At 47.8% G+C, this 15094-nt stretch overlaps 1 protein-coding gene across 1 annotated transcript; it reads right to left on the reverse strand.

The window, feature by feature from the left end:
• Positions 1–1025: 1025 nt before the first annotated feature.
• On the reverse strand, positions 1026–14939 carry CDNF (cerebral dopamine neurotrophic factor). Its single transcript, XM_056114692.1, has 4 exons — positions 14777–14939; positions 6912–7039; positions 5459–5600; positions 1026–1347 (listed from the first exon to the last, which is right to left on the reverse strand). Exons 1-4 carry the CDS (start codon positions 14889–14891, stop codon positions 1169–1171), a joined length of 564 nt encoding a protein of 187 aa, XP_055970667.1. The 5' UTR covers positions 14892–14939; the 3' UTR covers positions 1026–1168.
• Positions 14940–15094: the final 155 nt, after the last annotated feature.

Raw genomic sequence — 15094 nt, forward strand, 5'->3', positions numbered from 1 at the left:
AAAAAATGCTACACCTACCCCCCACCCCCAGCCATGCAGAGGCAGTCATGTCTATACTGGGGTTCCCATTCCTGGGTGTCAGGGAATAAAGCCAAATAAAAGACCTTATAGCATTAAGAACCTGGGCTGAAGTGCAGAGCCGGGAGTAAACTCCGAGCACTGCCGAGGTGCGGCCATAAAACAAAACAAAATAATTCTTAAAGTAATAATAACCGGGGCCAGGGATGTGCCTCGTGCCTTGCTTGGTTGAGGCCATCAAGCGTCCTGTTCCTACAGATGCCCTAAAGGGGCTTGTGTCCTCTCTGGCCAGCTTGCTAACATAGAGTTGGGAGAAGAGAGAAAAGACCACAAGTAAGACCAGCCAGCATCAGTGGTTTGAGTGCTGACACCATCCACTAGACCCCTCCTGATGGCATCCCCAGCTCTTTTAGGAGGTTTATGGATATTTTCTTTCTAAGTGAAAGACTCGTTCAAGGGGTGCCTGCTGCTGTGCAGGGCTGATAGCGAAGAACATGCAAATGGAACATGGTCTGCAGTGGAAAACACCAAGTGTGCTTTCTAAGAAGCTTTGGATGGGCCCGAGAGATAGAACAGCGGGCAGGGCGCCGGCCTTGCAGGTGGCCCACTGAATTTGACCCCTGGCACCTGTATGGCCCCCGGGCCCTTCCAGGAGTGATCACTAAACACAGAGTCAGGAGTAAGCCCCGATCACAGCTGAATGTAGCCAAAAAAGGGAAGAAGTTGTGATAATGCTACATTATCTGTGGTCTGGAGAATAGGAGTGGGGTGTTAGAAAAGCTGAAATGTTTTTCTTTTACCCACCCTACTGAACTGAAAATGAAGCCATGGGGAGTCTGAGTACACACCTCCTTCTAGACTCCATTTCCTCATTAATTTCTTTCAGTAGGTCATTTCTCCCAACGTTAGGAGGCAGGCCTGCTCACCTGCCCAGGTCAAAGACTCTCAGAACAACCCGGTTAGTTTGGGGGACACAGCAAAAGTCAGATCTCATAAATCTTAGCGGTTTACTTCAGGAGCTGAGTAACTCACTCAGAGTTATCAATTCAGCCAACAAAGCATGGACCACACGCCCCGCAGCTCCTGGGGTTTGTCGGTCCGGATGACCGTGTCCTCCACTGCCATCCCGTGGCACATTATCATCCGGGCTTCAGAGTTCTGTCTGGGCCGGCGCCGCTGCGTACTTGGGCGCCAGCTCCCGGATGAGCTCCACATAGTCGGATTTCTCAGCACAGGCCTTGCACTCCTCTCCCCAGCGGTACAGAATCTGCTTCAGCTCGGCCACTCTCATCTTCAGCAAGTCCACCGAGGCCAAGTCCAACTTCCTGTCTGTAGGTCAATGAGGAAAGGCACCCGGCTAAGGAATGGGAGACACATGTGGTGGCAAGTGGGCAAGCGGGGTGTGGGGGTGACCTGTCTTTGCTCTAATCCAAAGCGGGGAAATAGTCCCGGGTTTGGGGTGTGGGGTGGGTGGGAATTACCCACTAACCCTGTATTATTGGATACCACGAGGCGACAGGGGACACAGAGTGTGCCAGAGCCCGTGCGTGCCACACATGCACTTCCAGCCCTTCCTGATTTCAAAGGAGACTGAGTTCTCTATAAAACGACTGGGAACACTCATGTTCTAGAAGACTTTCTGGCCAAGGAACTGACTTGCTGCAGAGCAGAGGCCTCTGCAGTGTCCGCTCCCATGCCTAGCCTTCCAAGACGACCCCTCAGGTGATTACACAGTATCCCACTCACTGCTTCGAAGGGAAAGAGAAGGGAAGTGATCCTGAAAAGTGGGGCTCTGGGGTGGTCCCACGAGCATGGCCAAGCGAAAGCCATAGACTGAAATGAGCTGGAACATTTAGGGGAGGGGATGCGGGGATTTGGGCCATACCTGGCTGAACTCAGGTCTTACTCCTGGCTCTGTGCTCACTCTCAGTGATGTTCAAGGTACCGTATGCAGTGCTCAGATGGAAGCAAGGCTGAACATGTGCAAGGCAAGCGCTGACCCTCTGTACTAGCTCTCTGGCCCCATGGTCCACTTTTTATATAAATACCTCTTGGCAGTCAAAGAGATGAACAATTCATGCTGCCATTTGTGATCTGCATACAGGAGACTGGGTTCACTCCTGGGTACTACATGGTCTCCCAAAGCACATCCAGGAGTGAGCACTGAGCCCTGACCTCCTGAGCACCACCAGGTATGGTCCGAAACAATACCCCAAAAAAACACACAGATGAGTCCTCCTAAAGTTTTACAAGGCTCTCTCAAAGTTTTAGGTAAAAATGAGGAGAAACCCAAACTTATGATAAAATTAAGAGCATTCTCTCTGATCCTTAATTGTTTGGGGATTGCTGCTTAAAACTCATCTGATTGTTAAGAATTAAACTCCAACTATCTCACCCCATTAAAAATTTTGGACACCTTAGAACAATGCACAGCCGCGATTTCAGCCGCAAGAGCTCAAACTCGATAACACTTATAAACCAGGAGTGGCACAGCAGATTGGACGAGATGAATGTAGAAGGCAAACAATCTTGATTAATAAAATATAAACACAGAAGGCTTAACCTGTAACAACATCTTAGTAATCTCACGGTGAGATACAGCAATCTTCACTGACTTCCTTCTAAGGAAACTTTTTATCATCCTTTTAGTAAATTATTTATAACAAGCAATATAAAAATCAATTATTGAGGGCCTGCTATGAGGGGCAGGCTAAAGGGGTGGTTGGGAAAATTAGAAATAACTGGTGGAAGGTGCAATGGTGGTGGGATTGGAGTTGGAATATGGAATGTCTGTAACTAAACTAATGACTTAATAAAGTTACTAATTAAAAAAAAAACAACTCATGTGAATGCACCACTGCCCCAGGAACTGCTCATTTTTCATGGCATTCATTTACTGCCCTGTGAGGAAAACCCACTTCTCTTGGCTGGTGTGTGCTCCCATGCCAGCCTTTCTGGCTTCAGCAGCCTTATCTGAGCTGAAGCCTCCAGCCCAACCTCTGGTCCCCGATTCATAGATTATCTGCAGAGAATGTCAGAACCTCAAGCTGCCTCTCTACTGTAAAGCCACCCACAAAGGTTTACTTAAATTTAGTCTATAAAATACTCACACCGATAATTCCTCTTCCAGGAAAGGATCATTTTCCTCTCCTCTCTAAAAAATAAAAGGCCAGGGCCGGAGCAATAGTACAGTGGGGAAGGCGTTTGCTTGCATGCGGCCGACCAGAGTTCAAACCCTGGCCTCCCATAGGGTCCCCCAAGCACTGCCAGGAGTGATTCTTGAGTGCAGAGCCAGGATTAACCCTTGAGTATCGCTGGGTGTGACCCAAAAAGAAAAGAAAAAAAAAGGCCAGGGCTAGAGAGATAGTTCAACAGGCTGAGTACATGCTTTGCAAGTATGAAACCTGGGTTCCAGCCCCACTACTGTGGAAAGAAAGTTTGGAAAGTGAACACTTTCTTTCAGATAAAACATTAAACACCTTTCTAATTCACCATAAAATCCCACTTGATTCTTACCTTGTTTGTTAACTTTATTGCTGACTTGACCCAGTGTCTTTAAAACTAGAACTGTCGTGAACAGCTTTGTAAGGGTCTATCTCACAATGATTCAATTAAGAAAAAATTTAAATTCTGTCTGACCTTTAAAAATAGCATATGTTTGAAACTGTCATGAATGGTATTGTAAATTACAGTATCTCAATAAAAATAAGAAAAATAAATAAATAAAACTAGAAATGTTTATAACCTAGATGATTCATATCCTGTTGAATTTCTCAGTTGAGACTCAGAAGCCAGAACTTCAACAACTCAAGCTCTAGCATCTTTTTTCTAGAGGAGGTGGGGCCTAGCATTCACTTTAAAAGGGGGGCAAACTTCCGTGAGACCCAAAATCTCCGAAAGAAAAAGTCAGTATCAAAATTCCCCCTGGTCTGTGGCTCCCCAAGGGCCCCTAGTGGCCAGCATTGTACAAGCGCTTGCAAATATTTGTTCTAGTGATATCTGATGCCTTTTCCTATCATTGAAGGGCCCAGAAAGAGCCCTCACACACAGCAGCACTGTAGCACTGTAGCGCTGTCCTCCCATTGTTCAAGATTTGCTCGAGTGGGCACCAGTAACGTCTCCATTGTGAGAGTTGTTGTTACTGTGTCTGGCATATCAAATACGTCACGGGGAGCTTGCCAGGCTCTGCTGTGCGGGTGGGATACTCTCAGTAGTTTGCTGGGCTCTCCGAGAGGGATGGAGGAATCAAACCCGGGTTGGCCGCGTGCAAGGCAAACACCCTACCCGCTGAGCTATGGCTCCAGCCACACACAGCAGAGATGATGTAAAAGAAACGTGTGGCATGGAAGAACCAGCCCCTTCGTGAAAAATTTTTCTCACGGCTTGGTGCTTCCTGCCCAGGTGTCAGTGCCAGGAAGCTAATAAAAAGGGCTGTCTAGCCCATAATCACTACCCTGGGCGCAGGGAGAAGCACGTTGTCTTTGGTTTCTCCTCCCCTTTCAACCCTTTCAAGGTAACTAAGGAGCTGTGGCAAAGATGCATTATCCAGTAGCTACGTTGGGAAATGGGAGTAAATGCACTCCAGCTGACAATGGTCCATCCATTGAGTGCCAGGTCTAGTAGGACAACTTAGCCCAAAAAAGTGGGGGGAAACACGAGGGTCTCTATTGGGGTGGAATCTCAGGGGTTAAAAAAATTCCCAGATGTTATCAGGCCTCCCCCACTTCCTCCCCCTCCCCTCAAAAAGCTGGCCCAGATGCAAATCCTCAGCTTAAGAATAGGTTTGAGGAAGGTGCGAGGCCCAAGCTCCTGTCCTAAATAGAACGCCCTCCTTTGCTGGCTGTTTATTTTCGGCACAGTCTATAGGGCTGTCTCACCAGACCAAGCCTGATCTGAGGTGACTAACCTATTTCCTAAAGCAGGAGGAAACAGAAAGGCTGGGAGGGTGAAGTCAGGGGCAGAAGCTGGGATCAGACTCAAATGTCCTTACGCCATTTTTGGTTCGGCTTTGGCTTAGGGCCACACCTGCTCGCCCCAACACCTCAGTCTCCTGCAGGCATGGCCCAGATCCACGGAGCTGTCTCTTGCCTCCCCTTACTTCATCTTTGAATGATGGAATCCTTGTCTTCATAGCTCACCAAGAACAAAATCACCCCAAGTGGCTGCTCCTTCCAGTACAAATTTTCCCTTGACATTCAGTCTGAATAGCCTTGGTGATTTGAGAGGTCACACTTTGCACTTTGGTGGTTTCCCTTCCTAAGGACCAGGCCCTTGTTCTACTATCTTGCCTCCAAGAAGCTCAGACATCTGAGGGGCCCTTGGCTGGTGGAAGGGGAGGAAGCTTTCCCTCTGGCCCCGGCTTTCTGCCAATGTGGCCTTAGAGATCTGGGAGTTCCTTTGGGAGCCGATGGGGAGAAACGCTTTCAAACCCCCTCTGTACCGTATTTCAGTTCACAGATCTGGCTGTCCATCTTCTTGAGCTTCTCACAGATCTTCCTGGCCGGCACGTGCACACTCATGGGTCGTGTGACCTCGCCAAGGATCTTGGTGGCCGCATCCGAAGTGGCGCCTAGGTAATAGCACTGAAGGAGAACTAAGAGAACTCAGTGTCCCCGATGCTATAAAAAGTCAAGAACTAGCCTTCTGAGAAGTCAGAAAAAGGTCGGCCTAATTTTCCTGGCCCAGTTAACACACACCCTCTGCCCCCCACCCCTGTCTCACCCCCCCCCACCCTGCCAAGAAAGAAGCCAGCAAACAAATGACTCTGCACTCGTGACCATCCTAATTAGAAGCGCTTCACAGGGACGCTCAGGATGAAGGGGAGGGTGGGGGGAGGCCTCCAGAGCCCACACCTGCAAGCTGTTTCCCCCCCCCCCCCAGTCAGCTACTAATCTGGGGGCTTTGAAGGCATTGCCCTCACAGGAGCCCTGTGAAGGGAGGACTATTATTATCACCATTTACTACCCAAGCCTACTGAAGGTCATTAGGCCAACCCCTGGACCAGGCTAAATTCAAAAATCTTGGGCCTTGATCTTTCCCAGCATGCCCTCAGTGGTCTTTCAAGGGGCCCAACTTAAGCCGTTGACACTTAAAACTAGACCATCAAATGGCACCAATAAGTGACAGAGGTTTCCATATTGCAGTGGTGAGAAACCAACAATGCAAACTTTCCCCCCAAGCTTGTCCAAAATGGTTCTGAGAGAAGATTCCTAATGTGATAGGAAATAGGCTTTTTGCCATTCTTTTCCTCCACAAATCACTCATCCCACTCTTCCCAGCCACAGGATAAACGCCAGCCACAAATGACTGACAACTGACCGCTTGGCAATTTCAGGCAAACCGGATGGACTTAAGATTGTCTTGGGTGATGTAAGGCAGTATATTGAACAAAGTCATCTGGGGGTGCCCAAGAAATGCCATAAAAGGCCATTACAAAAATATACATAAATACTTCATTTGTTATCCATAAATAATCACACAAAATGTTTCGGTAGGTTTCACTGTCTTGGTAACAAATGAAATCTACCCACTCTAAACTCAGCAGACAAATTCTCAATATCAATTCAATTGTTTTATTTTCTTAAGACTCTGTCCTCTCTCGTTCCCTTTCCCTTTCCCTTCCTCTCCCTTCATCCCAAGATAAAATTATTCTTAAATTATTTTCAAAGAGAAAATAAGGACTTATTTAATTGCAGTCTATTTTGAAAGCAAAATGGAACCAGATAGATTCTAGGCAAAAGTTGATTGGCTCGTTGAGATGGCTTCATGCTGGCTCTCCACAGCGAACAGACTGTAGCAAGCATCTAAGCAGAATATTAATGCAAAGATTAGAAATGAAAGTGTTAGTTTTGTCTTCACGCCCAGACAATCTGAAAGACAGAAGTTTACCATACCAGGCGATTCTCTTTTCCTTTGACATCCAAGCAAAAACTGATCAGTTCTTTTTCTATGGTATCCAGAGCAAAGTCGATTCCTCTGGCTCTCAGGGAGTCGTAGAATCTGCCCAAGAATTCTGTACATACTAGAAGACACCAAGAGATGATGGATTTGTGTCCAATAGACCATTGCCACGTCTATGGGTATGTCCCACTCACCAAACAAAGGAAGGTTCAATGTGTGGTGACAATGGATTCAAATGAAAAAAGTTGGGCCAATCACTCTTGGCTTTCTATTGGGGCTTGAGCTTATGGAATCAATCAACCCAACTTTGGCACCAAGTTCCACCTAAAATAAGATAAACCTTACAAAATTTGACTGACCTTAAGAGAAAAGACAACTTTCTCTAAGTGCCATGGATAGGTTAAAAGCACATTAAAAGGGGGCTGGAGAGACAGTCCAGCAGGTAAGGTGCTTGTCTTGCGTGCGACTAACCCAAGTTCCATCCCTGGCCCCTCACATGGTCCCCCAAGCCCACCAGGAGTGACCTCTGAGTACCCAGCCAGTAGTAAGCCCTGAGCACCACCAGGTGTGGCCCCCAAACCAAAACAACGAAGGAACAACGTCAAGTCTGAATGCTCGAGCGGGCCCAGTAACGTCTCCATTGGAGACTTTGTTGTTACTGTGTTTGGCATATCGAATACGTCACGGGGAGCTTGCCAGGCTCTGCCGTGCGGTCGAGATACTCTCGGTAGCTTGCCGGGCTCTCTGAGAGGGGCGGAGGAATCGAACTCGGGTCGGCCATGTTGGCTGCGTGCAAGGCAAACACCCTACCGCTGTGCTATCACTCCAAGTCTGAATATGTGCCATAAACTCAGCCTGTTGGCAAACTCCAGAGTCTGCGTTTACCACCAGGAGCCGAGGGCGCTCAGCCCAGCTGTGTGGGCCAGACTGTTCAATGCTCCAGCAGCAATGGGGTGCTGCTGGGGTTCAGGGGAGGTGAGTTTCCCTGGACTACACCTGGTTGTGCCCAGGTGTCCAGCGATGGAACTCAGAGATGCATTGGGCATTCTCTCCCACCTGCCTGCATTGAAATATGCTTAAGTAGCTGAAGGTTAATCTGGGTTATCTTTCATGTCTGCTCTCTCCTCGGATGATAAAGGAACCTGGGAATCTCACCCTGAGTCCTCCTTGCCGCCCCAGCTGGGATGTCAAGATTGTCTTGTATTTGGGGTTCCCTCATGCTTACACTCTACCCAGTTCATCATGACTGCTGACATAACTAGCTATTATTTAGGTTTCCTCTTTCTCCAGGTGGCTGCCTTCCTTTCCATATTGCTCTGGTAAATATTTCTCTTCTCTGCTCTTTGATTCTTTTATAATTTCGCTTTTATAGTTGCCCCTGCGTTGGCCAGATGATTGCTAGAATCAGATCTGTTGATTACTAAAATCCCTCCCCTCCCCTCCTATCCCCTCTCTACACCTCTCCTCTCCTCCCCTCCCTTACTCTCCTCCCCTCTCCTTCCCTCTTCTCCTCCCCTCCTCTCCTTCCCTCTTTCCCTCCCCTCCCCCTGTTTTCATCTTCCCTCCTCTCCTCCCCTCCCCTCCCCTCCCCTTCCTTTCCTTTCCCTTCACTTTTGCAGGCTTTTTAAGCAGAGCTCAGGAGTCCTAGAGGCCACTCCTCGTGATTCTTGGCCAAGTAGGGTACAAGGATGCTTAACCTTGGATTACACAGGCCATACTCATGGAGCTTGGGGGCTTTCAAGGCTGCACCCTGAGATGCTCAGGAGACCATGAGATGCTGGTGGTTGAACCAGGGGTAGCTACACGCAAGGCAGCCTGAATTCTCTCTGTACTTTCTCTCTGGCTTCTAACCATTCTTCTAAAAGGAAAGTCAGAGAGGATGGGGAGATAACTCAGTGGGTTTCATCCCTGGGACCAATGGTCCCCCAAGCACTGCTGGGATTGACCCCTTGTTTTTAACAGATTTTGCTTAATCAAGCACAACAAGACAGTCTTGGGGTGGGGGGCAAAAGGCAAGATGTATTTACACTGGCCAAAATGCCCAGGGACTGTTGCTTGGCAAATGGCCTGAAGCTATTGGAGCTGATCAGAGGTAAAGCACCTTATATCCGTAAATTTCTGACAATCCAGCAGAGGATGGGACAAAGGGAAAATGAGTCAGAGAATAGAGCTTCCTGACTGGTTGCATTGTAACAACGTGCAATTAGGGCACCTGGAGAGAATCTGGGACTTACACCACAGTCTTGCTGCTAGGAATGTTTGTGGTAGGTAGATTCTGTTTTCAGTTCCCAGTAGGTTCTTCCTAATTGTGGCCCTATTCCTGTCCAGGTCGGGTCAGTCCAATCTTCTGTTCTAGTCATAACTAGATTTACGATGCATTCATCTCTGCCCAGTTCCTAAAATGGGTCACTCAGAGGTCCTTTCTCTAGTTACCTGCTGATGTCCTAACTTTCCACCACTCTCATGGGGCGGTGATTTTAGATCAACAAAACATCAAGGTAAGACACTTCTTAAGCCACATGTTTGCAACAAAATCAAAGGTCATATAGAGATCCGGACTGCAATTTCAAATTTGCACACCCAGAGCTGGGGGTAGCTTGAACACAGCTGACTGTGAGCCAAGTACACCCCCCCCCAAAAAAAAAGAAAGGAAAAGAAAAAATGAAAAAAAAAACTGCATGTGCCTTGTGACTCAGCGGCTATTGTCCTGTGACCAGGAGAATTCATCATGTATGTGCTTAGTGGGGTGCTTCTCAAAGGCAAAACATTCCTGCCGGGGATGGTCTGGTAGATTATTTTGGAGGGTCTGGAAATGCTTAAACATTTTTCCCTATAAATTAATGTAACAGCATTCCAGACTCAAAAATAGCCTCCCAAATAAATTATCCCAAGCAGGACCTTCCACTTGCAGATGGCAAGGAAAACCTCCCAAAAAAATATTCAAAGCAGCCCTCTTAAAAATTGTGTAAAAGTGGGGGGAAATGTAACTCCCTCAAAGAGAGAACTGACAAATGAGCTGTACTGTATAGAGCAGAATTCTGATGGGGCGTTAAGAGAGAAATTCCCCTATAGTTATTAATGAGCATAAATGCCCCAATGTAATGGTGAGAAGGAAAAGTTGCAATACATACAGTGCATAATTTACAGTATATCTATGATCACAAAGAAGGCATCGATTATTTGTGGATACATGTATTTTGGGGTGGGGACTGGGCCAGGAGTGGCCCCCTGGAGGTGCTCAGAGACCCACATGCGGTGTCAACAGCTGGAAGGCTGGAAGCAGAATTAGCTGCCTGCAAAGCAAGTGCCTCCCCAACCCCCTCCTGATTCTCCAGTCCTAATGTACACATTTTTAGTAAAAGTTCTTAAAAATGAAAGAACATGCAGTATTAACTTTAGAATAGTGGCATTTGCCACCTCTGCAAAGGTGAAAAGGATCAGAGAAAATAAAGTAGCTGGCTCTGGATACAGCTATTTTTATGAGAGCAGCATCAAATATGACAACATACCAACTTTAAATCTAGGTATGAAGACTATTTATCACCTCTTTTTTGGGTGCTTGAAATATTATTCCATTTAAATGTACCATAATTCTTTTTTACAAAAATTCCCAACAGTCTCAATAAAATAGTTGGCTGTAGGGGTCAGAATTGTAGCTCAGAGGTTAAAGCTCATGCTTACATGTATGAGGCTCTGGATTCATCTCTGGCACTAAAAAATAAAAAGGCAATATTCATAGAATTGAATTAAAGATAGCTAAGTGAAATTCTAATTCAATTAAGGAACTAGTCAGAACCCAAGAGAGAAGCATGGTATTTAAAAACTATAATAATGCCACCTGCAGGAAAAGAGCTACAACTTTTTCCAAAAATATATAATGATTGAAATATTTAAAATCAAGGGCTGGAGTGATAGTACAGTAGGGAGGGCATTTGCTTTGCCTGTGGCCAACCTGGGTTTGATCCCCGGCATCCCATATGGTCCCCAGAACACCGCCAGGAATAATTCCTGAGTGCAGAGCCAGGAGTAACCCCTGAGTATCGTCAGGTTTGATCCCGCCCCCCCCAAAAAAGACAAGAAAAATTAAAAAAAAAAAAACCCACTGTCCTCCCATTGTTCATCAATTTGCTTGAGCGGGCCCAGTAACGTCTCCATTGTGAGACTTCTTGTTACTGTGTTTGGCATATTGAATACATCACGGGTAGCTTGCCAGGCTTTGCTCTGCGGGCGAGATACTCTCGGTAGCTTGCCCGGCTCTCCAAGGGGGGGGAGTAATCGAACCCAGCTCGGCCGGGCTGGCTGCGCGGAAGGCAAATGCCCTAAAATCAGGTTTGTGGAATGATTGTATTATTGTATTTTTGTAGACTAGGAGCATCACATTCCATCCACATCCCCTAGAACTGAAGGCCAGTCTCTATTGTATAACAGGTCATACTGTACTCTATTTTGGGGTTTCAGTCTTGATTTTGGAGACCAGCACACACACTCAGTCACTCACATACACACTTAGAAGCCCCCAGTTGGTCTTGGTGGTATTGGGCACCAGGGTGAGAGGAATCTTGTCATTTTAAAATGAATGAATGCATTATGTGAAGACTTGGAGCATCACCAGAGTTTCCTGAATAACTGGCATACTGCTTCATTGTTCGACCTTCGCTTTTGATGTTGCTCTAAATAAATGAGTTTCAGGACCACGTTCAGAAGGAAGAGGAGGTGAGCTGGCATGGGACCCGGGGTGGGGCGGGGAGGACCCCAGCTGTTCCGTTTGTCTTTCCATTTCCTATTGGCCTTACTGGCAGCCGGCTTTTGGGTTTTGCATCGTTCAACTAACTTGGCCTTGCTGCTCTTCCTTAGAAGGGACTCAGTCTTTTCTCTCTGAGTAAGACATTTTTTTTTCTTTCTTTTCTTTTGGAATCTAGAAAAGTTTATTGCCAAGTAGAAGAGGAAAAAAGCAACTCCTCCAGTGGGGAGCAATTTAGTATAGGACTTAACTCAAGACATTTTTCTCTTCAGGCTCAGGGCCCGCACCACAGGGTCTGACCCCCTCTAAACAAAATCCAACAGGAGATTCTTTTTCCTCCTTTTGCACTTCTCCATTACCCAGTTTTTTCTCATATGCTGTTTGGAATACATTGGACTTCCAAGTCTACAGCTGATGACTTGGATCAGTTTGGGGAAAACATCTTTTTCTATTCCTTCTGAGAGTCCAAGGAACATGCATCACCATTTTTCTCTGGGTTCTCATCATACCTTTATTTCTCTTTAACTTTTTTGGTTTGTTTTGGTGTTGGTTTTTAGAAAGGAGGGTGTCAGGGAACAAGAGGAATTGGAACTACCCTGGGGAAGGACTCAGGGAAAGGACAAGCCGACAGAGGCTGCCACACCAAGGGAGGACCCAGCTCAGGCCAAGGAGGCAGCAGGCAGTCAGGACCCCATTCCAGATCTTAATCTGAAAACAAATCAACTCAGCAGATGAAAGTTTGGACTCAAAATGCAATGTGCAGTGGTCTGCGGCTTAGGTGGCTTCTGGTTCCTCCTAGCTGGAAAATGGATTGGTGTGAATTTGGGGGAGAGGGAGAGAGAACAGAGGTGGGGAGAGCAGAGAAAGGAAAGGAGGAGAGAGAAGAGGAGAGAAACGAAGGAAAGAGGACAATGGACAAAAGAGAGGACAAGAGAGAATGGAGGAGAGGAGAGGAAAGGAAGAGAAAGTGGGAGAGGTGAGAGGAGAGGAAAAAAGAGGGAGAGAGATTAGAGTGAAGTGGAGAAAGGAGGAGAGAGGAGAGCTAAGAGGAGAGGAGAGATAAAGAGGGAGACAGGGCCGCTGGGGAGAGGCCTCAGCAGCCTCTAATCCTCGTTTGATTCTGACCAGAAACTCAGTGTCCCAACAACTAACCCTTCCTGGGCTTCCTATACAATGCTCTACCCTTGTGTCTTCTAGGCAATGGGCCCAGGGGGATCTAACTGGTACTTTGACTCACCAAAAGATCCCTTTTTGGCCACACCTGGCTCTGCACTCAAGGAATCACTCCTAGAGGGGCCGAGGGGACCATACAGAGTTCCAGGGATCAAATCTGGCTCCACTGCATGCAAGGCAAGCGCACTACCCACTGTCCTATCTTTCTGGCCCCTTTTATTGTGGGGGGAGCCAGAGGTGGGAGTGTCCCAGGGTTACATGCTACAGGCTCACTGCCCAATCCTTGCAGTCCTTTGGAAGAGATCAGAAACGTTTGTTTTTGTTGTTGTTTTTTGCAGTAAGACAGCCATTTTGAACCTAGCTCTTGTTCTGAAAGCAGTGTCCTGGCTGGAGTGACAATCCAGCAGGGAAGGCGCTTGCCTTGCTTATGGCCATCCTGGGTTCGATCCCTGCACCCTGTAAGGCTGCTGGAGCACCAGCAGGAGTGATCTCTGAGGGCAGAGCCAGGTGTAAGCCCTGGTGTAAGCTCAACACCAACTCTCCAAGCCCCCCGCCCCCTTTCGCATGCCCCAGAAACATAGTTAGGTCTTTCCCTGTGATCCTACAAGTTCTTTAGTAAGTGAAAAATATACCCTGGTGGGCCAGACTTGGTTCATATAGCAATAAGCTGTCACCAATTCAGAAAAGAGGCACAAGCAACCCATCCAATGACCAGATGTTCTCACTTAGCCTTAGTGATTCTAGGCAGAGGCTGAGACTTTAGACTACAAATGACTAGTCACATCAATCGATTCCGCCTTGCCAGTCCTACTAAGTGGGGATTGAGTTGCATTCTATGCGCTCTTAAAGCAAAATGTTCACTTAGTTATCTACCTGTCCTAAAAGTTTTTTTTTTTTTAAAGTAACAGCATGTCAGTCATTTGCATTTCTGGAGAAAAAGTTTTAATTCTTGGAGGGCTGACAGAAGGCTGGACTTCCACTATGAAGTTCAGCTATGTATAGATGTTGGTCATGGGGGCAACAGACACAGTTGCTATTATGGAGGGATAGAGTATCAGACTTAGAGAAAGGTTTGTGGGGGTGAGATACATTAATATATATGAATCAATACAATTATTGCAACTAGAGAAGAGTAAGAGTAAGGGGCTATTTGTGTAGCTAATTCTCTTTGAGCTGCCAAATGTTCCTAGAGGGGTTACCATGAAGAGCCAGAGGGCTTGTTTGGGTCTTATTTGGGGCAGCAGTTTGACTAGAAAAGCACTCCTCTTTCTCCAACTCTGTTTCCTGTTTGAGCCACACCCGGCGGTGCTCAGGGATCACTCACTTGAGCTCTGTGCTCAAGGATAACTCCAGGCAGTGCTCAAGTGACCAAGCATATGGGGTGCCGGGGATTGAAGCCCGGTCGGCCACGTGCAAGGCAAGTGCCCTACCTGCTGTACTACTGCTCAGTCCTTCGACTCTAAAGTGCTAAAAAACGTTAGCTAGGTCTTGATTTAAGCCCACTAGATTACAGACAACTCGTCCCATTTTATTGGCCTTTGGATAGTCCAACTAATCTGAATTTAGAAGACTTCATGCATACAGTAGGGAGCCAAGTGTCGCCGGTTAGGAGCAGCAGCATCAGGTCATCGCCAGGGTCGTCGGCTTCTAGCGGCTTTTGCAGAAAACTGAACCTGATCCCGAACCCAAACCCAATCCCACCCGGCTTTGATTTAAATTTGGAAATCACAGCACGACAGGACACGTCCTCCACGGAATCCCCAGGCCCGGGTCTGGGGAGCCAACCTTCGTCCCCGTTTGGCGGAGGCGATGGAAAGCTCAGGGCCCGGGGCCCTCGGTGCCCGATGAACGTTATTTATAGCCAGAGCCCTGAGCAGCTAAAGCCGAGCCAGCTGCGCCCCAGCGCGGTGCCACCGCCATGCAAGCCGGCTCCACACCGCTCACCTTCACAGTCGGCCCCCGGCCGCCCTCCGGCCTCCTGGCCCTTCGCGGGCCGGAGGTGGGAGAGCCAAAGGCCGGTGCACAAGGCGATTACAACGGCTGGGCCTGCGCCCCACATGCCGGGCGACAGCTACAAGCGCCTCCGCCACCTGCGCCCGCCACCGGCCGCAGGGCTCCCGGGACGCGTGACGCCAGGTGACTCAGAGTCCTCATTGGCTGTTGCTACAGGAAGGGGGTGGGGCCTATGGCAGTTAGGAGTTCTCATTGGCTGTCGCTAAGGGAAGGGGGCGGAGCCAGGGGCGGCTGGCAGGCCGGCTCCCG

Source organism: Sorex fumeus, unplaced genomic scaffold (genome assembly GCF_029834395.1).
Source record: "Sorex fumeus unplaced genomic scaffold, SorFum_2.1 ptg000026l, whole genome shotgun sequence".
Taxonomy (NCBI): Eukaryota; Metazoa; Chordata; class Mammalia; order Eulipotyphla; family Soricidae; genus Sorex; species Sorex fumeus.

Excerpts from the sequence above, each read along its gene's own strand:
- CDNF (XM_056114692.1), bottom strand. The coding sequence starts at position 14,891 with ATGTGGGGCGCAGGCCCAGCCGTTGTAATCGCCTTGTGCACCGGCCTT. Across the intron at positions 5,601-6,911 it reads AAGGAAAAGAGAATCGCCTG|TGCTATTACCTAGGCGCCAC; the intron begins GTATGGTAAACT and ends GTTCTCCTTCAG. Across the intron at positions 1,348-5,458 it reads GATCTGTGAACTGAAATACG|ACAGGAAGTTGGACTTGGCC; the intron begins GTACAGAGGGGG and ends ATTGACCTACAG.